The sequence below is a fragment of the Antedon bifida genome, chromosome 3, assembly GCF_963402885.1.
Source record: "Antedon bifida chromosome 3, ecAntBifi1.1, whole genome shotgun sequence".
NCBI classification, from domain to species: domain Eukaryota; kingdom Metazoa; phylum Echinodermata; class Crinoidea; order Comatulida; family Antedonidae; genus Antedon; species Antedon bifida.
The window spans coordinates 16,836,192-16,863,560 of NC_136228.1; the positions used below are offsets into that span (position 1 = coordinate 16,836,192).

Below are 27,369 nucleotides of genomic sequence, written 5' to 3' on the forward strand. Positions count from 1 at the left end.
TACAATGTTCTTTATACAAAAATAAATCATCTTATTCACATTTTATATTATATTTCATCACTGTAATGTACAACAAATAAATAAACTGCATTTAAACCAAATAAGCTTTTAAATGTTGAGCTACTCACTAGATAGGTATAGGGTGGGTTATTTATGCTAAATTTAAATTTTGTTGTAAACATAAAATGAATTCTTTTGAAAACAAACTACTGCATGAAACGATAATGCAATTAAAATTGCATTATCGTTTTATGCAGTTAGTTTGTTTTCATTTAAAAACAATTTCCCAAACAATGTTAAGGGCAAATAAACACATAAATAGCTAATGTTATTCAAATTCATTTAAATAGTGTACTACCTGCATTGTGATATTACAATACATACGATGAGGTATGACACGCTAACATTACATTGACAAATGAATCGCTGCTCATTTAACTATAGTGTACTACCTGCATTGTGATATTACAATACATACACTGAGGTATGACACGCTAACATTACATTGACAAATGAATGGCTGCTCATTCAACTAAAAAGCTCTGTCTACACTATCAAACTAATTTGACAAAAAAAGTGTGATGTGCCCAAATACTGTAGTTATATACCCAAATATGGTAGTGATATGACATCATCATGTCCATATATCTGCACATCACATATTTTTGTCACATAAAGTTTGATAGTGTAGACAGAGCATTAGTGTACTACCTGCATTGTGATATTACAATACATGGTATGACACGCTAACATTACATTGACAAATAAATGGCTACTCATACAAGATAGACTATAGCGTACAATCTGTATTGTGGTATTATAATGCACACACTGAGGTATGACACGCTGACATTACATTAACAAATAACGGCTGCTCATTTAACTATAGTGTGCTACTTGCATTGCAGTATCACAATACAAACACTGAGATATGACATGTTGATGTTTACTATACTGCTAAACAAACAACTGCTCAATTGGGAATAGCTTTAAATCTCATTAGCTGCAATAGGCCATGTGAAGTGTGTAAAGTAGTCAAAGTGTTCCCTAAATAAAAACAGTAAACATGAATGGCTTTAAATCTCATTAGCTGCAATAGGCCATGTGAAGTGTGTAAAATAGTCAAAGTGTTCCCTAAATAAAAACAGTAAACATGAATGGCTTTAAATCTCATTAGCTGCAATAGGCCATGTGAAGTGTGTAAAGTAGTCAAAGTGTTCCCTAAATAAAAACAGTAAACATGAATGGCTTTAAATCTCATTAGCTGCAATAGGTCATGTGAAGTGTGTAAAGTTGTCAAAGTGTTCCCTAAATAAAAACAGTAAACATGAATGGCTTTAAATATCATTAGCTGCAATAGGCCATGTGAAGTGTGTAAAGTAGTCAAAGTGTTCCCTAAATAAAAACAGTAAACATGAATGGCTTTAAATATCATTAGCTGCAATAGGCCATGTGAAGTGTGTAAAGTTGTCAAAGTGTTCCCTAAATAAAAACAGTAAACATGAATGGCTTTAAATCTCATTAGCTGCAATAGGCCATGTGAAGTGTGTAAAGTTGTCAAAGTGTTCCCTAAATAATTATTATTTCCATTATTTCTCTTTGTTATTGCAGTCCATTGTTTATTTGCATTGTTATATCAATTGCACTAATGTTGAACTATAAACCACTGCAACATCACCTCTACTTTTACTCATCTTTTTAACAACTTCTCAATGGATTCAATTTGATCTTTACTCAGCAACCCTCGTGATTCCAGATCCAAAATTAAACTCCAGCTGTCTGCATACTTCCTAAGGACAGGGAAGTTGTGTTGTACATCAAGATTTTTTATATCTGAGTCACTAAGACTTTTTCCCATATTAAAAATCTTTATTGTCCGTCGTGAAAATGATGCTACCTTACGTTTCTTGATATTCTTGAAAGCGGGAAGCTTTTTAATGACAGATGACTCAAAGCCAAATTGTTCAGTTTTCTTGATTGCATCATACAGGACAGTAAGATCTGTTTGACTTAATCGCCCATTTGAAGATAAAAAGGTTAACAAATCAATTGTACTGGTAACCCTTTTCAACTCTTCAATGTCTATTATTTCTATAAATAGAACTTGTAGCCTGTTAAGGAGTTCACGTTCATCAAACCATTTTGCAAAGTCTCCAATCAACTGTTTAAAATCATCCTCTGAGAAATCTGTATGAAGAAAAACAGGTTTTCATATCATGTAATATATTCAGCTCTAGAAACAAGAAAAAACAATTAATAGCTAATGTGTTTTATTCTTAACTTAAGATTAGATATTAAATGTACTCTAGTAACTTACCTTCACTTTGTCGACTCAATGATGTGCCCTCATTTTCATCTTCACTACTGCCTATAATTAACACAATAATTAGTTAGGATTCTATTTCTCTACTTTATAGGCATTTATTTAAACATGGCACTTTACTTTACTTTATGGAATGTCTTTTTACAGTTTCTTTGCTGTAAAATGGTGACAAGGAGTTCTTCATGAAGAAATTTGAGTGTATTACTTAATCTTCACTTAATCTACAAGGCGGCGGAACGTTTTTGATTATTATATTCACTAATACAATATTATGTCGAAAAATTCTGAACTTTGACTTAATCTTATTATATCTTGGTATAAACTAGTAAAACTCTAAAAACATAAGACTGAATGCAAGTTGTTCAAAGCATTTATTTTTATATTTGATCTAATGAATATTTTTTTTAAGTGACTGGAAACATTCCTATTTTCCATTTTAGCAAAATGTGACCAGACCAGACCAATATTTTATACAATACTATGAAACCAGATGAAATTTTTCAATCAAGTTTGGAATACACATTTATCAAGCAGATAATTTAGACAGGAAAATATTCAATGGGAGACAAACTGCTTGGTTTGGGTTAAAGGGGAGCAATGACCATAAAACAAACAATTAATTGATGAATATTTTGTTTTGTTTTGTGAAAGTTTTGGTAGATGCAAAAGAGCGGACAAATATTAGTAGTTAAGCTTGGTTCTCACTACGACGCACCGCAAGGACGTAAGCCGCAATGCAAGCAAATTAATCATAATAATTAATTGAATAATAAATTTGTTTTTAATTGGTCAATTTGCTTGCGAAGCAAGCTTTAAGATGGTGTTGGTTTGACATTTCTGGTGCACAAGCAGACCATACTCTAGAATAGTAACCAACCTATTGTACAGCCACAATATGGGGACAGAAAAAATAGTTCCTGTTTCTGTTTATTGACACTTGGTTTGCTTTAGAAAGACATTGGTTTGGAATGTTCGAAATTGTCGATTATGTTTAGTTTAACATCTCAATTTGCTCGCCTTTAAACAAGTATAAAGGTTTAACAAAGTTACACTTTCTGGTGATATACATTAGTAGTTTTTAAACATTAGATTTCAATTAAATAAAATGTCACTTTAAAACATTACATATCATTTGAATACCAAATTACAGTATTGTGCTAACAAGGACGTTATTGTGCTGGGACCATCAATCATCAAGTTATACTAAAAGAGTGTTCTTCAATTTAAGGCGCATTTGACATTATACACATGTGCCACTGTGTTTGGCATCTATACCTACCTATAACCAGGGAGGTATAAAAATAATAATATTAGTTCCCTGCTATAATTGAGTAAATCAGAAATAAAAAGGTTTTCTGATGCTTTAAATGCCCTAAAACCCAAACGGTCACTGAGTGGCATGATTGGTGACAAACCTGAAAGAAAGTATATTCATTTAAAAGTCCAGAGCAACCTGTGGTGTCCTGTTACTATTGTAAAACAGTAATGATATTATATACCTCAAGATTAAATTATGAGATTTGAATTTAGTCAAAATCAAACAGTAGTTTAACCCTTGCCATATTTACCTTGTTCCGATCGATGCTTTCGTTTAATTGTCTTTGGGGATTTTTTCTCACCTAAATGTGGATAAATTTGTAATAAATTCATTGATACAAACAGGCCTATGTTTAAAAGTAATTATCAATTAATAATTATAAAATTTCTTTTGCAAAAAATACATCTAAACAGATATGATAACAGTGTTCTTAAGGCCAATTTACACAGACAAGCGGTAACGGTACAGTAAGTGGAAAACCGTGTAGCTTGTCCGTCCGCGTTGTGTGTAAATGGTCATAAGGAGTATCATAGATTCTATATTTTTATTACCGTTACCGCTTGTCTGTGTAAATCGGCCTTAAAGCTGATAAAACTAACTATTTATGTGTCCATAGATTTCCTTTGGGTATTTGTTGAGTTATTAGTGATACAACAATATTGTTTAAATAATTGTGAGCAGTTCATTTTTTTTCATTATTGCCTACAGAACATAGTGTTTATGAAATATAATAACATAATTTTTTGGTGATTGAGTAAAGGGTGCCTGAAATTCCTGATTTTAATTTCAAATATCAAAAATGTTTAAAAACATAAAATTAACTTTTATATACAGTATTGCTTTTAAAAATAAATTTTAAAATTTGTATCGAATATATTATTATATTGTATATACCAAAATAGAATTTTATAATTGAATAAATTAGAATTGTTGTACTGTACTGAAGTAAATAATTTTTTAAAAAATAATTTGAGATTCTAATACTGAATAGTTTATAACAGTTTGTGTGTATGGATATATTACAATCTACATCATTACCAAAATAAACATAACATACCTGGATTTGAACTTGCTGTCTCACCTTTAACAAATCAAATAATTAAAAAAAACAAAAACAAAAAACAATAATTATTTCAATAAATGCTAGACAAATTACAGATTCTTTCTGGTAACACTATAGCTATACTAGTGCAAAGGATTAATGCTTATTTAAAAAAAGACAACAACATGAACTATCAATTGGGAACAGTTAGCATATATATACTTACAAAACACTTTCACTGGAGGAATATCATTTGACTCTTGTGAGAGTAAAAAGTTTGCCTTTAGAAGATTTGTTGATGTATTATTTCTGAAAAAATTAAATGTCCTTGATGGGCTTTCACTCCATAAGTATTCAGCAGTGATAATCTAAAAATAAGAATATTTTTAGAAAGAAAAAGTACATATTACAGCTCCAAAGCATTGCAGAAAAGTATAAATAGTATTTTACCTAAATTATTGCTATTTTATTGTACTTGGTAGTTTTAGTGGCAATCAATCTTTGATCATACACTCATGAACAAGGTATGGATTCGAAGATAAGTTGTACAATTTAGACCAGATAGCGAGTTTGTCAAATGTTGCTTACAGAACAGTAGACACTTTGGCGATTGTGGGAAAGAAACAAAGAAAGACCGTTTTGTTTGTAAAGCAGAATCAAATCAGTCGTAGCTGACTGGATAACTACTGTAGGAGATCAATTGGATATAGCGGGAGATATTTTTCATTTATCTTTTAAACTACAGTATTAGTTTTACTGCAAGCATCTGTTTAATTCATATTCTTGAGCATCAAAAGCTTATACAAATATTATGATATCACAAATTGTGAAAAAACGTTTTTAGATTTAATTTAATAAAACAGAATGGACATACTTCTTTTTCATCTTCTACTTGCCATTCTTGGTTTGGAATCGCAACACTGATTCTAATGTCTTTATACAAAGAAAGAATATTGTCAGCTGGTTGTAAAAGTTGCTCACCACATTGTTCGTGCTCTTTTTGTATCTTCTGAAATACATAATATAAAATAACAACACAAAATGAACTAGGCACTTTATTTTACATTTACACAATTTAAGCACCAAATGTGCCCTTTCTACATAATCATTTAAACTGAAGCACAAATGTCAGAATGGCAGTGCGGTAACTAAATTTCTATGAAGTTATGATTACCGTCCATCCATTTTGTCCAGGTAAACATGTCGGTACGATGCATTATCAAATGTAGAAACTTGTGGAATGTTTATAATTTAAAAATCTATGAGATTGTTTTTTCTTTTTCAATTGAAGCATTATGCCATTTTAAATTAACTTTGATATTTACTTAAAGATGTATTGTCCCCAAAATCATGAAAAATAAAGATTTTTAAAATCGGACTTTGAATAGGCCATTTTGCAGTTTTAATAAAGTTGTTCACTTCCATAAGAAAAAAAAACGGGGGAAAAAATTATTTCACCTATAAAAAGACAAAATAAACAGTTAAATTACCCAAAAACTCATTGTCTTCCAGACAATTTGACCATTTTTTGCTTTAAATTACATTTTTCTCAGGTAAATAAATTTTTTTCAGACCCCATTTTTTGTGAGAGTGAATAACTATTATGTGACATTAAAATAACATATTCAACAAAAAAATTTAAAAAAATATATTTTTAGGGGGACAATATATATTTAAGTTAAAACTGTTATCTACCAATACATCATCTCCAAATATAAATAAAAATACATTATCAATCAGTTGATCTCACCTCAAATATTTTTCCAAGTAAAAAATTGTCAATTATACTAAAAATATAAAATTATAATCATTCAAATACAAAATAATCCAAAATAAATAATTACCCTTTGTTTTCCAGGGTTCCAAAGTCTTATTCGAAGTCGATAATTATTTTCAAGGCTCTTTCCAAACACTCCACACTTTATTCTTTTCTTAGCATGAATAAAGTTTCTTACATGACCCTCAAGTGCAAAGCGAGAAAAATGATTTATATTGATACAACATCGACCATTGTTTAAAGTGAAATTAATGTCCTTTTCATCACTTTCTAATGCTATGTTTCTCCATTTATCATGAAAGTGATCTTTAACAAGTAAAGTAAATTCCCAATTCTCTTCATTTACAGCATTGTGTGGAAATGACAGTAAACAGGGCTTGTTAAAGCTGGTGCCTTCTGGTCCACATTTAACAATAGGTGATATTATTGATTCATGAGGTTGAGATATAGGCATGTCTGTTTCCTCAAAACAATGTTCTAGCGATATTTTAACTGTCTTTCCTTCTTCAATTGCTCCAGGTTGTATCTCCAACTTTATGTCTTCATCTTTAAGATGGAGAGTTTTGCCTTTAGAGCTCACAATTAACTCTATTTGATCTGCAGAATGAAAATATGAAGACTAATAAAATCAGAAAATCAGACTTTGAATATAAGCTAGGCAATCTAGCATTTTATTGAAACTAATTGCAAACAACAGAAGTTGTCACATATGATGAGATTTTGAACATCACACCTCATTCACTCATTCAGATGAGATGATCAGCTTAAATATGCAAATTAGGGTGAATCTACAGGGTTACCATATTTTAAAAACTAGAGAGAGAAAGAGTTGATTTTTTCACTGATTTATTCATGTATATATTTATATTACATAGCCTATGTAAATACGTGAACGTGATTGGTTGAAACTGCATCACATGACTACCGCTGCAAGGATCGTAAATCGTATATATCCTCGAGTACGATGATATTGACTGAGTAATTTTCGCGTAATTATCATGTCCCTGTCATTAAACATATAAAATCCAGCAAATTCTCGAGTACGATGATATTGACTGTGTAATTTTCGTGTGGCAACACTCGCGATAAATAAACAAAAGTCATCTACTGGGACTTGAACTCGCGATGATTTGTCACACCATTACAAGACAACGTTTCATTCGTTGCGCCGCGCAATTTGCTTTAAGAAATTAATCAACTAAAGTATTTAAACTATGCATACATAGCGCCCTCATTTGTTATTAGTCCTCCCTAGATGTGATGAAAGACCGTTTGTGATTGGTTAATACTCACGGTAGTAATCTGTTACGCGCGGCGTGCTGAACATCCGGTGATTCGGCTCCTCGAAGAAGACAAATTATTCGGCCTACTTGATAATAATATTATTATTGTTAATGTAGGCTTATTGATGGAAATTCTTTTGTTAATTTAAACAACCTAGGCCTAAGTGAATATTTTATTGCCAAGGAATCATTAATTAATAATTATCTGTATATTATTCTTTACAAGGTAAGGTGAATGCAATGCCTAACTAGAGGCCTAGGGCCTAGGCAGGCTTATTACAAAGGAGGCCTAGCTACACCCGACCCAGCAGTAGATATTCAACTTGTTGTTGGCTATGTAATATACAGTAACAGATATCTCCTTTTATATCGTTAAAATATAAGATTTGACATCCACACGGGAATGATATTATGTTCTCGGGAAATATATATTCCCTCGAACAAAATATCATTCCCTCAGGGATGTCAAATCTTATATTTAACCTCCAAGCAGTCAATATCTGTATATTTGCTCTACTGAAACATTTTTTCGAAAAAAATGACCGGAAGTACAACCTTTGACCCTCGACCCCATTTCTCAATGTTTGCATACACAATGTGACTAAAATGTCCCTAGAGACTTAGTTTTGCCTTCAAATGACCCAGATACAGGTTTCCAATAGCCAGCGTAGAACTGCTTTGTAATTCCCAAAATTATACCTTTGTCACACACCTCGAAAGTATGCAAATTAGTAGTACAAGTTAGTACAGAGGTGTGATGCTCAAATTTTTAGACCCTCATCATATGTGCCCATTTAAAAAAGAAAAATCTTTGTTTGCAATTTGTTTTACTTTGGGCTGTTTTTTAGCTAGATTGCCTAGCCTAATAGGTCATTATTCAGTTTTAATAATGTTATTCACACCCGTAGAAAAAAAAAACAACACAAACAATGATTGATGATGATATAATACAAAAATATTTTTTCAGGGGGAAATACACCTTTAATATTTGTTATATAGCAATTGCTATAATCCTGTTCATAACACAATGTAAGATTATTGTCATCTCTTATATTTAAAGTTGACTTTATCACAGTTTCTTTTCATAATTACATAAAAAAAAAACACTTTTCATTTGTTTTAGTTTAATATCAGGGGGATTACCCACTATTTGATAGGACAGTGATTAATTTACTATTGATACAGCAATCCTTGGCCACATGTGCCTAAAGACATAACAAAATATGTAGACTATATGAACAATATTATGTCATGGCTGTAGCTAGGAATTTTACAGGTGGTTCGTTTTTCACAAAAAAGGCTCAAATGTTCAATAGCTAGGCATACTATCATACTTTCACTGATCTCTAGTTTAAAAAGAACACTTCTTCATTTTGATACTTTTCACTAAAAATGACTGTCGATTTTTAACAGGCATTTCTTTAAACATGGCACATCTTCACAAATAATGTTGTGGATTAATTGTTCAGCACAAAATCCTTCTTCGATTCCTGTGCTGTAAATGGGTGACAACAAGTTCTTAATTATGAAATTGTAGTGTTTCTAAAAATGCACTAAACTATCATCATAGTTTTATCTTTTCCATCCATTTGCTATACAGTGTATGTTTTCAAACTCTTACAGATCTAACTTACTTTATTTCCTTTTGCAAACACAGAGCAAATACAGTATAGCATACCTGGATTTGAACTTGATGTCTCAAAATCACCTGCAAAAATAAAATATACAATATTTCATTCAACATATTCTAAGAAACTACAAATTATATATGGTAGGATGCATGCTACGCCAGAGCAAGATAACATTTTGATTGCTCTCATGAAGGCAACAATGTACTTTTTTTAATTTTATGAATAACAAATTATTATTATTCTTTATTTCATAATAAATATGATGTAAATACTACTTAAATTGTTTGCTGCTGCAGGTTAAACACTTACAAGACACGGTAACTGGAGGAATATCATTTGACTCTTGTGAGAGTAAAAAGTTTGCTATTAGAAGATTTGTTGATGAATTATTTCTTGTAAAAATAAATGTTTTTGATGGGCTTCTACACCATATGTTTTCAGCAAAGATGATCTAAAAAAAGAATAGATATATGTTACAGGTACTGCACTTCTTGGAACAGAACATTTCCCAAGAATGTATTTAACAGGTATTTCTACATTGGGAAAAATATTAATATTTATTACATTTACCTAAACACCACCATTATTGCTCTTTGACTGTACTTGTAATGTTTGTGTAATCAATCAAAGGATTGCTCCAGATATTAGGAAAAGGGTTATTTTACTTTTAGTGGTATGACATTTTAAATTGGATCAAGAAAATAACATCTACTGTAACATCTTAATTTAAGAGACATTAACTCATGAACATGGTAATGGTAATGTCAGCACATAAAAGTATCAAAGGGAGTAGTTAGTATTATCATTTTTACAGTTACAAACTGAAATCATCTAAAAGAACTATGAGATGAGAGTGAATACCTTTACTAACATTTATTATAATTATAATGTATAGATTTTTTCCCCCAGAAATTTGATAATAGAATTTTGATTGTTTACTTTTTTCCCATCTACTCTAAACATGTGACTAAGAAAATTGTGATGGATGAGATTAGTATCCCTTATTAATAATTATATTTTTGCTGAAATACGTTTTTCTGGTTTTAATTCTCTTATAAATTTTCTCTTCTTTACCATTACACATTTATTTATTCAGAGTTTCTCTCCTCCTATTTAAAAGAAAACTACAATGAAATATACGGTTCATTTCACAGAGCAATTATTAACGCAACTCAATGGATAGAAAAACCTGAAATAGTGGGGAAGGGAAAAATGGTATCAACTGCATGCAAACATCTGTTTACTAAATTATTGATTTGTTAATGATTACAAATTTATTTTTAACAAAATAAATGATCATACTTCTTTTTCATTCTCTACTTGCCATTCCTGGTTTGGTATCTCAACACAAATTTCCATTGCGTTATACAAGCACAGTATATTTTCAGGTGGTTGTAAAAGCTGCTCGCCAAATTGTAGCTGCTCTTTTTGTATCTTCTAAAATACAATGAAAAACAAAACAGTACAAGATGAACCAATCAAATTTGATGATTTTAAAAAATCTAAAAATAAAATTGTTTTCCTTTTATACTTTTCAAAATGTTTTAACCAATTGAAGCCAAGATAAATTAACTTTACAGAGTTAACATTGTTATCTACAAAAACCCAACCAGTCAAAAAGTAACAGCAACTTATCTCCTTTTTCCTAGTTAAAAGAATTGTCAATATTTAATATACAAATGAATACTGCATTTTGAAATTTAAAAAAAAAGTAACTAAAATCATAATCTGATTGAAGTGCATTTCTATAAATAAATTACAAATTAATAATTACCCTTTCTTTTCCCGGGTTCCAAAGTCTTAATCGAAGTCGATAATTATTTTCAAGCCTTTTTCCAAATACTCCAAACTTTATTTTTTTCTTAGCATAACCAAAATTTTTAATTTCACCCTTAAGCGCACAACAAGTGAATGAAATAAATTTTACAAAACATTGACCATTTCTTAAAGTATATATCTGATTTTCATCACTTTCCAACAGTATTTGTTTCCATTTATCTTCAATGCGATCTTTAACAAGTAAAGTAAATTCCCAATTCTTTTCATTTACAGCATTGTGTGGAAATGACAGTAAACAGGGCTTGTTGAAGATGGTGCCTTCTGTTCCACATTTTACAATAGGTGATATTATTGTTTCATGATGATGACGATACACAGGCATGTCTATTTCAATATTTTCAAGTGATATGTTAACTGACTTCCCTTCTTCAATTGCTCCAGGATGTATCTTCAACTTTATGTCTTCATCCTTAAGGTGAAGAGTTCCACCTGTAGAGTCCACAATTAACTCCATTCGATCTGCAGAATGAAATATTATTTTAATTGTGTTTGTTTTATAGTAATTGTTACAATCTCCTTCATTATACAATTATACTTTCTCCCATCACAAAGTTACAATGTTAGCTCTCTTTAGAGTATAATTTTTTAACAAAAATAGTACCAAATCATCTTTATTGGCAAGATTATATTAACCGTACAGTAAGTAGATAATACAGATAATGTCATTATGTACACTAGCAGAACAATCTATATAAAGTAATGTAAGATTGTCTATTTTCCTTAATTCATTTATTTCAACTTGACTTGCACAGTGTTAGTTCTATTTAATTTATAACAAAAATAGTTTTTCATGTTTTTAATATTATTGCAGCCAACTATGGTTGTGGTATCATTACCATGCCATCTGTTGTAATTAATACATGAACAGTAATTAAAATAATATGTAACCATTTAAAAAGATATTTACACTGTAATGAGTGTGTGGATGGGATTCCAACCTCTCTAGACTACCGAGCTCGGTGGTCTGGAGGTATAAATGCAATGCTAGTAATCTGGAGGTCATGGGTTTGATTCCAATCTGTGAAATACTTTTAAATTTGCCCGCAAAGAGTTATAATTATACTGAATATACAGTGCAATTACATCAGAATAAGACAAAATATCTGACCAATTAAATTATTCTCTCAATCTTTCAAATCATTAAAAATGTTTTGTGCCAAATTATGAACATGAACCGTGAGTGAGAAACTTATAATAGCAGTACAGCCAAGGACAATTTTAACTTATTGAAGTTTTGCATGAAATTATAACAATTTGTTGAACCCATATAAATATAATCTGCTTAATCACAATATGTTAAATCAAACCATACAACTCCTAATATGATTCTTAAACTTACCAATCACTGGTTTAAGAAGCTTTGTTTTCTGTTTTTCAACCTTCAGTTTCTCAAAGTGTTCACTAACATCTGAAAAATTATCCGAACAAAAATCTTACATTTTTTGTTATAAAAAGAACTATATACTGTATTAGGACACAGCTAAAGACTATTTTCCTGTCGACGTAACGTTACGGCGAGTTGCGTTGAACAGTAATTAAAATAATATGTAACCATTTAAAAAGATATTTACACTGTAATGAGTGTGTGGATGGGACTCCAACCTCTCTAGACTACCGAGCTCGGTGGTCTGGAGGTATAAATGCAATGCTAGTAATCTGGAGGTCATGGGTTTGATTCCAATCTGTGAAATACTTTTAAATTTGCCCGCAAAGAGTTATAATTATACTGAATATACAGTGCAATTACATCAGAATAAGACAAAATATCTGACCAATTAAATTATTCTCTCAATCTTTCAAATCATTAAAAATGTTTTGTGCCAAATTATGAACATGAACCGTGAGTGAGAAACTCATAGTAGCAGTACAGCCAAGGACAATTTTAACTTATTGAAGTTTTGCATGAAATTATAACAATTTGTTGAACCCATATAAATATAATCTGCTTAATCACAATATGTTAAATCAAACCATACAACTCCTAATATGATTCTTAAACTTACCAATCACTGGTTTAAGAAGCTTTGTTTTCTGTTTTTCAACCTTCAGTTTCTCAAAGTGTTCACTAACATCTGAAAAATTATCCGAACAAAAATCTTACATTTTTTGTTATAAAAAGAACTATATACTGTATTAGGACACAGCTAAAGACTATTTTCCTGTCGACGTAACGTTACGGCGAGTTGCGTTGAACAGTAATTAAAATAATATGTAACCATTTAAAAAGATATTTACACTGTAATGAGTGTGTGGATGGGACTCCAACCTCTCTAGACTACCGAGCTCGGTGGTCTGGAGGTATAAATGCAATGCTAGTAATCTGGAGGTCATGGGTTTGATTCCAATCTGTGAAATACTTTTAAATTTGCCCGCAAAGAGTTATAATTATACTGAATATACAGTGCAATTACATCAGAATAAGACAAAATATCTGACCAATTAAATTATTCTCTCAATCTTTCAAATCATTAAAAATGTTTTGTGCCAAATTATGAACATGAACCGTGAGTGAGAAACTCATAGTAGCAGTACAGCCAAGGACAATTTTAACTTATTGAAGTTTTGCATGAAATTATAACAATTTGTTGAACCCATATAAATATAATCTGCTTAATCACAATATGTTAAATCAAACCATACAACTCCTAATATGATTCTTAAACTTACCAATCACTGGTTTAAGAAGCTTTGTTTTCTGTTTTTCAACCTTCAGCTTCTCAAAGTGTTCACTAACATCTGAAAAATTATCCGAACAAAAATCTTACATTTTTTGTTATAAAAAGAACTATATACTGTATTAGGACACAGCTAAAGACTATTTTCCTGTCGACGTAACGTTACGGCGAGTTGCGTTGAATTTTCAAATCGTTAAAGATGAAAATAAAATAACGATGAGCGAGTCAGACCGCAAATATTTAAAAAAAAAATTTAATTTGGATTTATATAGCGCTTTTCCAAGTGACCAAAGCGCTGTACAATTGATAATACTATATACTCAACTAATACTTACAAAAACAAATATAGAAAATGGAATGAAAATACAAAAATATATATATATATATATATATAAAAACTATGAGGGCCTATACAAAAAGTTACCGTAATTTCATTAACATTATTTAGGAAAGAGATAGGTTTTTAACATTTTGTTGAAATATTGCACATTTGGGGCTTCACGAATATAAGATGGCAAGTTATTCTACAATCTAGGACCGATGACAGAAAAACACTTATCGCCAAACGACCTCTTGGTCTTGGGGATGGCAAGACGGGTATGGTCTTGGGTAGATCAAAGTCCTTGCCGACCAGAAAGGTCCTGTAAATAACCAGGTGCTGAGCCATACAGACAGTTGTACACATGCACTAAGATCTTGAATTCGATCCTCTGCTGGACAGGCAACCAATGCAGCTCCCCAATGAGAGGAGACGCAGTGGTGCGCTTGCTAGCTTGAAAAATAAGATGCGCAGCGCTATTTTGCAGTGTTTGCAAACGTTGGACGTCTGAAACAGCCAATCCACCGAGCAAAGAGTTGCCATAGTCCAGTCGGGAAAGAATTAAAGATCTTACTGCATGTGTACAAGTAGAGCGGCCTATGAAACACCGAATCCTACTCAAATTACGAAGATGGAAGTTTACCCTACTACGCAATGTACTAACATGATTTTTCATAGAAAGTTGGTTATCAAGCATGATACTAAGATTTGTAATCTTACTGGATGGGGTGATTATAGATTCACCGATTTTCAAATCAAGTTGCCTATTAGATGAAATCAAGAAAAACTCAAGTTTTTTAATCATTTAGCTCCACGAACGTATTTCAGTTACACATTTTTACGCGATCGTTCATAGTTTCTTGGTTCTCTCGAGCAAAGTGAAGTGTTGTAAAACCAAGGCTGACCACGCACAGCCATGCCCATGTGCAAATTGGAAAAGTTACAGGTTTTGATGCTTCAACCCAGCCTGAACCTGCTTTCGCTGATATCTTAATCTAGACTTACACTAAAGACAAACATTTAATTGTTTCTATATAATTATTTAGTTTTACTTACACTTGTTATTTTGAAATATAAGACTTTTTTTCACAAACTATGATGATGTAATCTGTGAATTATTTGATTGGTCAGTTTTAACGATCGTAACATTGAAGTTGAACTCGGTTCAACTTCAACGATTGAAGATTGTAACGATTTTTAACATTGATTTTTTCTCCCTTTTCCTGTAAAATCATTGAATCCGCAACTCAACGCAATTCACCATAACGTTATGTCGACAGGAAAACAGGCTTTCGAAACTTTTGAATGTTCCTATTTTTCAAAATATATGCAATTTGTCTAATTTATAGGAATCTATTTTTACCAGTTTTGGATTTAAATAAAGATAAACAATTAAAGAAAATATCAATAGTGGAAAGGGCAAAGAAGGCAATATATGAATTAAGTAATCTTGGTAATCTACAAGTAAATCCGTTTTTAAGAATATTCAAATAAAGAAAGGAGAAAGGACCCAAATGACCCATTGATACATTTATAGAGACAAATACAATAAAAGTAGTTCCTCCGTTGGTTAAGAGTTGGTAACTTGATAGTATTCCTGTCAACGTTACAGCATTTAGAAACCAACTTTGTAAATCTACGTTGTACAATATCTAATATCAGCTTGACTAATACTTTAGAACATATAGAACCATTCTCATCCTAACTAAGGACGTATAAAGGCAAATCAAGGTGCAAGGATTTTTAATTTCCAACAATTTTGTTTGATCATGCCTAACATTCTATTACCTTTACTACTAATGTGCTTACTATATAACGATTAAAGTTGAGTTTGTTATCAATAACAACACCGAGGTCTTTTTTGATATTCCACATTATCAAGGATGTGATTATTAATATGATATTGGAAAATAATATCCAATTTTTTTAAGCTAATATTTAGAAATTTACATTTCTTAACACTAATAATCAAACCCCAAGTTTCACACCATTTGCAGAACATATCAAGGTCTGTCTAAAGATAGTGAGAATCATCAAATACTTGTAATCTGCCGAATAAGTTTCATGTCATTGGCATAAATCAAGCATTGAGAATTAAGATTAAGTGGGAGGTCACACAATGATGTAAATTTTATTTATTTATTTTATTCCAGATTATCCTGTATGGTATACGATGCCTGCTATGACAACTCCCCAACATAGTAATGGTACCAACATTTTTTAAGTATAAGAGTACAATTTCTGGACCTATATCCTACCTAAACTAACATAATGATCCTCTCCTATCAGACCCAGAAGAAGCTGTTGGTCATCAGAGTTCAAATTTCCTTTGATGTCATTGAACAAATATCCAGATTCAGAACTTTGTTTCTGGCTTGTAACTATCCGTATGTTGCATTTGAGAACCCTGGCCATTGCACGTACTGCAACTGAATCAACCCAAGTTCCATCTTGTTCAAGGTGATGTAGGTGATCATAATTTACATGTTTCTTAAGTGGGTCGTTGTTATCCTGAAATATGTAAAGAGTTAATTAACCTCTATATAGTAATATTTTATTGCACATTTACTGTATAGTATTGTACAAAGTTTCAATCTCACCAATTGTTGCAAGAAGTCTACAAGTTCAGTTCTCATGTTTGCTACAGGTTGTACAGGCAGTTGCATTCTTTCCAGCTGATCTTGTATGCAATAGAAAAAACCATTGCCGTCTCTAGGAACATTCTTTCTTATCATTAAACCTAAGGATGCTACGTTTCCTTTCAGTCGGCTATAGTGATCTTGATGCAAGTCTGAATCTAAAGGAGTAGAGCGGTTGAATATACCATCAATTTTTAGTCCCAGCATTAATTTTAATTTCATTCATTTTTATTGTCAAGCAAAAATAAGCATCAACTTTAAATAACCCAAAATAGCAAAATGACTTAAATAGTAATAAAAAAAAAACTAGGACACAATTTAAAGCCCCACTAAAATATTACTTGAAAAACATTAAACCAGGCCATTTCTCATCTTAATATTCTCAAATGTTAGAATTGCTATATTATCAAGCTTTTCGTTGTAGAATGGTTCTCGTGCAGTACGGCCGGTTTAACAGATCGTGACCATACTCTCAACGAAGCTCCCATCATGTTCATTTGTAGGAACTCTCTTACTACTACCACTACTAGTAGTAGTAGTAGAAGCAGCAGTAGCAATATACGCATTACATGCGTATTGATATTTTCACTTTTCCTTTGTGATTCACCCACTTTCGATGGATCGTGAAGGCCAAAACAAATGGAAGAATCATAACTTGTCAGAAAAAATAGAAAGACAATTAATGCGCCAAATAGACAACGTCAGGTAGCTAGTGTATGATGGTTGTACGTTACTGCTGTTTACCAGCTAGGCTAGGACTACAAAAACTAAACCTAGCTAGGCATATAGGCATAAATACTGTCTACAAGAGGACGTTTATCGCAAGTAATGTTTCTCTCTTTCTATCATAATTTACCTTAAAGGACCACTTGACTAAAAATCATATCTTTAACAACATATTAACATCCCTAATACATTGTTAAATGGTTCTCAGTCTAGTTGTCCTTTACAACGTACATTTAAGACCTGGTTTAATGTTTTTGAAGTAATATATATGTATTATTTTTATGAAACGTCAAAAATTGTAGAGAATGGGTCATTAAGTAGATGTATATAATAATTAAAAATAAATACATTCATAAAAATGTGAAAAATTTTGGGCACATAAAATCAAGATTAGCGCTCTTTTAAACACGACTAACATTTCCAAAAGAGATGAAAATCCGAATGTTTAAATCCAACTGGCCATATGATGACATCATGATATCAGATAGACAGAATTTGTATATGAATTCATATCTACAATTCAACAGCTTCCATAATAAGTTTTTATCACGTGGGTCACTTTTCGTTCTGATGAGCTATAAAAGATTAAAATATGTGGCACATGCAAGGGAAACCAGACAAAATTGAGATTTCCACAATAATACTGAAACTACATAATCCAAGATTTAAAATGCTGAAAAAATGATCTTGATACCATGTCTACTTCCAGAGATATCTCAGTCTAAAGTTTTGGCTGTTACAATCAGTGTTTTGAGTTAGGTTTAAGTTAAGTAACAGGAAATGACAAATAAAAAAAAATAAATAGGGAGTTTAAGTTTACGCCTTAGCAAAATGCTTTTCTAATTGTTTTATTTCAATGAAACTTTGGATCTTTGTTAATTAACTATTGTTCTATTATTATGCAAAATTTTCATTAAAATCAACCCAAAGGAACACTTTCAATTTAAGCATAAACATGACAGGTTTTATAAAAATAATAAATAATAATTTATTAGGAAATGACACCTTTGCATCGGTGGCACACACAGAAGTGGTGCATCCAAATTAACATAATACATCAAAACAATACATAATATGACGGATACAGGTTCTTAAACTATTTGCAAAAATATAAAAGAAAAATCATTATCAACATGGTAATACAGGTACTGTATTAAATTGTCCTACAGTATCATAGGTTTGAGTTGATAATTTAAAAAGGTATATAAAAATAAACATAAAATATATAGTAAAGAGTTTACATTACAAACCATTGTGTTTCAACATCAGGTACTGAAGACCTATAGTTGTTATCACAGGTGTATAATATTTACATTTATCACAGGTGTATAATAATTTAAAAATCATAATTAACATAATTTATTTACACTATCTTTTTAACCAACATACCACACAAAATGTTAAATTGTATTTATTTATTTGTGTCAAAATAGAAAAAAGGTAATGTAAATAAATATTGTTTCAGCTATCATTTTCTGTAAAAATTTTTAAAATGTAATTTTTCAGCCTTTTATTGTTCTTGGATGTTTCTACAAATCTACAAATGCGACTAATGTCTGATTTTGCTTGCATGTGCCACATATACTGTATAGATGAAATTAAGTAACTCGCGTTATTCTAATTTTTTTATATGATGACCTAATAAAAATTAAAATTGTTGTAACTCATGTGAAAGAAAATTGATTTAGCAAGAACATATTAAAATCTAGAAGAAAATGGGGAACGCATTAGCACGATGCGCTCTATTAAATGGGATTAACTAGTATAAAAGAGAAAAAAAAATCTATTTTTTAAATTTGAGTGGCCATATGGTGACGTCAGAACATCCTGTAGGTACAAATTGTACATGAATTGATATCTACAACTCATCAGCTTCTATAATATATTAAAAAATAATAGGGTCGCCGACCATCCTGAGGAGCTGTAACTGATTAAAAATAGGTATATTTTTGCACAAATTTGCATTAAATTACCTATTCTTTAGACACGATTATTAAAGTTTAACGTGCACGTGCGTCGTTAATTTGCAATCAAAGTTCATCAAAATGAATGAAATCTACTACAGAAGGTATGAAAAACAAAAATGAATTGCAAAAATAATTTTTCAACGCTTTGTACGAGCTATCCGCATAAGTGCGTACGCAAAACGCAAAAAAATCATATAATTTTATTACTTTATTAACAGTTACTGTTTTAATCAATGTGAATCAAATGTAGGCCTTGGCTACTAGGCCTACCTTTTATTTGATTCAAATGAAAGGAATCTATTTAGTAAATATAAAATAAATAAGGAATGTTTTATATTCGTGTAATGGTACAAATAATGGCATTTGGTGAATGATGAAAAATTAATATCAACTCGGCTGTCGCCTCGTTGAAATATTACCTTTCATCATTTACCTCATGCCATTATTTGTACAATTACACTCATAAACTTTCATTATTTGTATATTATAACATACCTAGATTTGGTCTTGATGTCTCAACATAGCCTATAACAAATGAAATATGTAATCATTATTTCAATAAAAAAAGAAACCAGATTTATATATATACAGAAACACTTGACCAGTGATGTTATACTGGAAATTAAATAATAAATAAAAAAAAAAAATTAAGATGAGGAAATGTGAGAATGAGAAAAAAAAACCCAACTGATATTCGAAATAAGAATATTCCGCTTGATATGGGAAGAATTAAGGTGTTTCAGGAACTAGCAATGTAACCAAAGTGTATTATAGTGCTAGATAAAAAACAAGCCAACACCTACATTGTTTCCACCCCATACTCTAACTATGGTTAGCTAGTTATTGTCATGGATGGTTAATGTCTGATTACCATTTTTTGAATACCAAAATATTTTGAAAAAATTAAGTAGGTTAAGTGTTATAACGTTCGTAAAGCCAGTTACTTATTCGCCATGATGTAGATGCAAAAAAGTTCGTGGAACTAGGGTGGCAAATGGTAAAGTAGGTCAAGGGTGATCGATCCATACCAAAATATTTGGACAAAATTAAGTAGGTCAAGTGTTATAACGTTTGCAAAAACCAGTTACTTATTCGCCGTAGAGGGCGTGGATGCAAAAAAGTTCGCGGAACTGGGATGGCAAATGGTAAAGTAGGTCAAGTGTGATCGATCCATACCAAAATATTTTGAAAAAATTAAGTAGGTCAAGTGTTATAACATTCGTAAAAGCCAGTTACTTATTTACTGTAGATGTAAAAAAGTTCCCGGAACTGGGGTGGCAAATGGTAAAGTAGGTCAAGGGTGATCGATCCATACCAAAATATTTTGAAAAAATTAAGTAGGTCAAGTGTTATAACGTTCATAAAAGCCAGTTACTTATTCACCGTAGAGGGTGTAGATGCAAAAAAGTTTGCGGAACTAGGGTGGCAAATGGTAAAGTAGGTCAAGGGTGATCGATCCATACCAAAATATTTTGAAAAAATTAAGTAGGTCAAGTGTTATAACGTTCGTAAAAGCTAGTTACTTATTCGCCGTAGAGGGCGTAAATGCATAAAATGTTATTGAACTTTGACCGGAAGAAGGCTAACATGTTGATGCAATAACAGCTCAATTAGACAGTTATTACGTATTAATATCCTTTTTTTTTAAATATTTGTGACTGTCCCTTTAATTGAATTTGAATAAGGAACTAGGAACAAGTAACCAACTTCACAGACATATTGTATTATTCTGTGTGTACTCTATAGTACTATTGTTTTCTGAAGCTCAATTTTTCAATAATTTAACTGCTCAAATATTACGTATTGCTTTGCATTGTACTATTTGCTTGGGAAGTTGTACACAGGGGAAAATTGGGGGGGGGGGGGGGGGGATGAGGGGGGGGGGGTCGTATATTCTTTTAAATGTCATTGACACGCCACCCATTTACATACAACGATTTTACAGGAAGATGAGGTAAAAACGTTAAAATCTTTAATCATTGACCTGAGTTCAACTTCAACTGACCAATCAAATAGTTCACAAATTATGTTATCAGAGTTTGAAAAAAAATCTACATTTATATTTATGTGCAATTAAAAAAGTTCAAATATTCCTTAACAATGCGCGTCCCCTGTAGATCCATGGCCTATTCGTCTATAAGATTATTGTAACTAGTTTAAAGTGGGCCTCCTATCACAAGCCCCTTGAGGTTTATTGAAGATTCCCTTCATCTTAAAATCATCATCATTAAAATCGACTCGAAATGTAGACTTTATGTGCTACTTAGTTGTACTTCTTAAATACTTTCTTTAAATATACTTACAAAATATTTCCACATTAGGAATAACAATTGCATCTCCTTGTGACAGTGATACTGTTGCCCTTAACAGATTAGTTGACGAATTGTTTCTTTCTAAATAAAATGTCTCTTCTGGGTTTTCAGACCATACATAGTCAGCTGTAATAATCTACCAAAAATTAAAGAAATCATACTCATATAAAAAAGGATAAAGCTTTACAGCTCCAAGCAAGGCACTGCAGCTGGTTAGACTGACTGCTTTGGTGAATAACAAATTTGTTAATTTATTTTTTTTGTAATTTACTGGCTGATAAAACTTTTAATTCTGGTGTAGGCTACTGTTAATTCGAAGTGTCACAATTTTTTTCAACATTTTTTCAAAAACATTTAAAGATGTTCTCGAAAAATATAAACAATGAAGATTAATTAAATCAGTTTATTTTATAGTTTTAATAAAGTTAATCATTTTTGTATAAAAAAAATAATGTTTTTACTTATAAAATGACAAATAAGTGGTTAAATTCCACCAAAAACCTATTGGCTGGCAGCCAATTTGATAAATTTTTGCTTTAAATTACATTTTTTTCATAATTTCTTTTTTCGATCCAGTTTTTGGTAAAAGAAAAAAAAACCTATTATGTCACATTAAAATGTCATATTAAAAAAAAGAATTATTTTTTCAGGGGGACAATACATCTTTAATTTTAAAAAGAAGTAAAGCCACATTCTTTGAATTGTGCCCATGTGTCTGATACTGTAAAGGCCAATTTACACAGACGAGCGGTAACGTTAAGCGGTAATTGTAGCATTTACACAGCGGGCAGAATTCGCCAGCGGAATGGTGGAAAGTAAGTGACTGTAGCCCTCGAGGCTAATGCATGTTACAGTCACTGCTGGCCTGGATATGACTATCAGTTGGCCTAGCACACACAGGCCTAGGTTTTAGAGGAACTTGTTGCCTAATAATGTCCTAAATGTATATTTTCTTTTCACTATCCTTATACAAACAATCAGTCACGTCGTAGTTTGTATTTCTGAATAATAAGTTCCAAAACTAGGCTAGGTCTACTACGGCATCCGTATTTATTGTCGTCTTTGACTCGACAGACTCACGCAAAAAAGTTTTCTGATAGATGACGTCATTTCAATCATGTCGCTGATTGGCCAGAATTCATAATTACCACGCTGTATTTTCACAAAATAGAATCTGTTTCTATCCTGAGCGGATTTCCGCTCAACCACCCGTCCGCTCCGCATTCTGGGTAAATGGTCATACGAAATAACATAGATTCTATTTTTGCGTTTTCCGCTTACCTTTACCGCTTACCGCTCATCTGTGTAAATGGGCCTTAACTCTCCAAGATAATCTTAGACCATAAGGTCAAATAGAGGTCAATATAAAATAAGAGATAGAGCGAGAAAACATGTAGTCAACACCATTTGTATGGAGAATTGCAAAAAACATCATACCAATCACTATAACAATCAATCGTGTCATTTATATTGTCGGAGCAGTCAATAACCCATATATCTCCAACAATATCACAGGAGATGGATGTCAAGGCCTAAATATTTGTATTGGTCTTTTTCAATGTTATCTCATTAATTCTAACAACATTGTTTAAATCAACACATTCGGAAATATGTATAAAATTTGAATAAAATCCACATGTACCAAGAGAGTCAGATGGAGAAGAAAAGTGAAGAAAAGAAAGAAAAATGAATGTTTATGAATGAGAATATTTCATAAGTTAATTTCTGATATACATTTTATGTAAGAATTTGATAGGAGACTAAATAAATATGGTTAAATATTGCGTGCGCCACAATTGCATTGAAGTAAACAAATGACTTAATGATTAATAAATACTAAATAAGTCAGTACTTCTTCCATAATTATTATGATAAACTATTGTATAAAAATGTAAAATAAAGTATAAGCATGGAGAAATTTGTTTAATTCAAACTAATCTAAACTAATTCCTCCATGATATAAATATGCATACATTGATTCAGCTGTAATGTCTATCAGTCACACGTATATCAAAGAAACTAGATAATGATGATTTCTCTTTTCTTTTTCCTTTCTTTTCTCTTTCTTTTGCTGGAGGTAGGGCACAAAAAAATTTTACTTATTCTATAACACACTTAATAACTAAAGTAAAATTTACTTATTCTATAACACACTTAGTAACAGCCAATATTCCAAACCAACATCGGCACCCCTCAAGGAGATAGCTTAAGCCCGGTCTTATTCACTGTTTACCTTGAGTCTGCGCTACGAGGAATCAGAACACTTATCTAAACAGAAATACCTCAAGAGATATCATATGCTGATGATGTAGATTTTTTGAGTCTAAACAGCAAGCATAATGTAAATGAATTAGAACGCCATCTATCAACTTTCAACTTAAATGTAAATAAAGAAAAAACAGAACACACTATCGTAAGACGAGAAAAAGAGGACATACAAGAACAATGGAGAAACACGAGAAAAGTAGGATCGCTCCTTGGGGACAGACAAGACATAATTAGAAGAAAACAACTAGCGCGTGTAGCAATGACCAAACTAAACTCGATGTGGCTTCGAAAAGATAAAATCAAATTAAAAATACGTATCAAGCTGTACAACTCACTAGTTAAAAGTATATTACTCTACAACTCTGAAACATGGGGACTCACAAAAGAAGAAGCACATAAACTCGACACATTTCACAGACAGCAACTTCGCAAAATCATAGGTATCAGGTTCCCAGACAGGATATCGAACATAAATTTATACAGAAGGACAGGAACAAAACCGATTTCATTAGAAATAGTCGACGCAAGATGGAGACTATTGGGTCACATACTTAGACAAGACCCATGTACACCAGCCAACACAGCAATAAGCTATTATTTCAGCAACACTACCAATATAAAATTTCGAGGAAGACCGAGAACCACCCTACCAATAACTCTCAGCAACGACCTACTCACCCTTTATAAGCATAATACAGACATTAAGTATCCCGGACAATTGAAAACCAAGAAAGACATGAAACAACTTAAAGAACTAGCCAATGAAAGATCAGACTGGAAGAAACTAGTAAAAGAGATTTACGGAGCAGCCCAAGCGGAAATGTCGGCAGACTTTTCAGCGGAAAGGCAGTAATAATAATATAATATACACTTAGTAACTAAAGTAAAATTTACTTATTCTATAACACACTTAGTAACTAAAGTAAAATTTATTCTAGTAATACACTGCTTCCATCTTAATAATGTGAAAGACTAGGCCATTTAAAATGTTTGATCATGGCCTGCAGCTTACACTACTTGAATAGCAATCTGTTTCAATAATCAACTTACTTTTGTGGTGTTGTTATTTGAGGCCTCAATTTGTATACATTTTTAAATCTTATAAGATGTTTTCATATTAACAAATAATCTTACTTGTCTTTCCTGCTGAACATTCCATTTCTGGTCTGGTACTGTAACAGTCATTGTCATGTCTTTATACAAAGTAAGTATATCTACAGGTTTTCGTAAAAGGTACTCCTCGTATCGTTCATGCTCTTCAATTATTTTCTAAAATACAGAAATCAATGTGTACAAATTTGCACTCCTGATGTCACACAAGTTCAATGGAGTATTCATTGAATATTATGTGACTCACAATCCTTTAATCAAATTACATATCAGCATATCCACTTGTATTTGTAGTAAAATCTGTAGTCAGGTAAAATACTATTATTATTACTATTAATAATTATTATTATTATACTTATATTTAAATACATTTTGGTAAGAAATGAATAATTACCGCTTTGTCTCCGGATCCACAAAGTCTTATTTGAAGTTGATATGTATCACCTATTAGTGTATGAATTCTCTTTCCAAAAACCAGTAATATTGTACGTTTCTTTCCATTTCGAAAATTTTTTAATCGACCCATAAGCCAAAAAAAACAGAAATGATTTAAAGTTACACAACATCGATCATTGTCTAAACTAAAATTTATGTCTGTGTCATCACTTTTCAATGTAATTCGTTTCCATTCATCTTGAATGTGATCTTTAACAAGTAGAGTGAATTCCCAAAACTGTTCATTTCTAGCATCATGTGGAAATGACAGTAAACAGGGCTTGTGGAAGATGGTGCCTTCTGGTCCACATTTAACAATAGGTGATATTATTGATTCAAGTGGATGAAATACAGGCATGTCTATTTCCTCAACAATATTTTCTAGTGATATTTTAACTGTCTTTCCTTCTTCAATTGCTCCAGTTTGTATCTCCAACTTTATGTCTTCATCCTTAAGATGAAGTGTTTTACCTTCAGAGCTCACGTTTAACATTACAAGTTGATCTGCAGTAAATGAAAATGTCAGATATTACAGTACTTTTAATGGTGTTTCAATTCCTACAATTTTTCTTCAGAAATGTTTTTATTTCAACAGCAGATTTTTTTTGGGTGGGTACAGAGTTATATAATTGGGACCAATTACATACAGTAATATTGAGTACTTTGCAAGCAACCTTGGGCTGGGGGACAGGGGTCGCCAAAGGCCCCCGGTCAGGGGCAAAGACCCCTGGAAGCTCTGGATTTTAGATAAAGTTGGTTACCAAGCACATAAATCCTTCTACGTTAAAAAATGTTGGGATGTAAAAATGATATGAAATAAGTAATTCATTAATGACGGTTCTTGATTGAAAGAGTGAATTTAAAATCATAATAAAATGTTTAACTAAGGTAATAAACTATCCCCTGTTGGACACCATCCCAATATATCTGTATCTATGTTTCAGCTTTGGAATAGATATACACGGTGTAAATTGACAAAAGTAAATAAGCAATCCCCCGTCGGACACCATCTATCCTGGTGTTTCTCAGCTGAATCTAGGTTTCGGGGTTGTTCTTAAGAAATGATATTATTATAATGTTTTTTTTGACCCATTATAATTAAATATGTAATACATGATTATTGACTAGGCCTACTCTTTGACAGACTGACTATTATTGTAATAGGCGCTCCTAAATGACGGGCTAATGAAAAGTTCAAAGCTGTCATACACTCAACAAATTATACAGTGTGTGGGAACACGGTGTACGCACCAACTCCTTACTGAATGATTGACTATGATTTTTTATAATATAATAAATAATAATAAGGGACAAGACAAGAGTATACAATTTTTAACTCTACAAATAAAATGTGGACCTGCGTATGGCCCTGAGCTGTAGCAGCAACTTATGGTCCATCGTAATGAACACTGTATACATATAACACTTAGGTAGATTCTTGTCATTTTATTGGAGTATTGTGGTTCACAATAAAATTAATGTACTGTCACATTCACAAAGCGTACAATGTCATGAAATCAATATCAGCCGGAAACGACAATGCAACCTCTCTAGACTAAGGTCTTTGCAAAAGGTACAACTTTGGCAGATGTATAAAAAGCCTAAAATACAACAAAACTTGACACAAGGAAATATGTGGTTTGTGGGCTAGAGGCCATTGCCAATACTATTTTTAGTACTATTAGTAGTCAATAAATAAAATTAA

At 31.7% G+C, this 27,369-nt stretch overlaps 1 protein-coding gene across 1 annotated transcript; it reads right to left on the reverse strand.

The window, feature by feature from the left end:
- Window positions 1-1,690: 1,690 nt before the first annotated feature.
- LOC144838180 (uncharacterized) lies at window positions 1,691-26,104 on the reverse strand. The gene is made up of 20 exons (XM_078693539.1): window positions 25,624-26,104; window positions 25,254-25,388; window positions 21,843-21,987; window positions 20,035-20,064; window positions 16,808-17,004; window positions 16,466-16,718; window positions 13,881-13,949; window positions 13,217-13,285; window positions 12,553-12,621; window positions 11,149-11,672; window positions 10,677-10,811; window positions 9,684-9,825; window positions 9,422-9,451; window positions 6,528-7,057; window positions 5,558-5,692; window positions 4,910-5,051; window positions 4,699-4,722; window positions 3,892-3,942; window positions 2,318-2,368; window positions 1,691-2,187 (listed from the first exon to the last, which is right to left on the reverse strand). The coding sequence occupies exons 1-20, from the start codon at window positions 26,020-26,022 to the stop codon at window positions 1,691-1,693; spliced, it is 3,627 nt and encodes a 1,208-aa protein (XP_078549665.1). The 5' UTR covers window positions 26,023-26,104.
- Window positions 26,105-27,369: the final 1,265 nt, after the last annotated feature.

Coding starts and splice junctions, on each gene's coding strand:
- LOC144838180 (XM_078693539.1), bottom strand. CDS start 26,022: ATGCCTGTATTTCATCCACTTGAATCAATAATATCACCTATTGTTAAA. Junction 13,950..16,465: donor GGATCATTATGTTAGTTTAG/GTAGGATATAGG, acceptor ATAATTTTTCAG/ATGTTAGTGAACACTTTGAG. Junction 9,452..9,683: donor TCCTCCAGTTACCGTGTCTT/GTAAGTGTTTAA, acceptor TTATTTTTGCAG/GTGATTTTGAGACATCAAGT.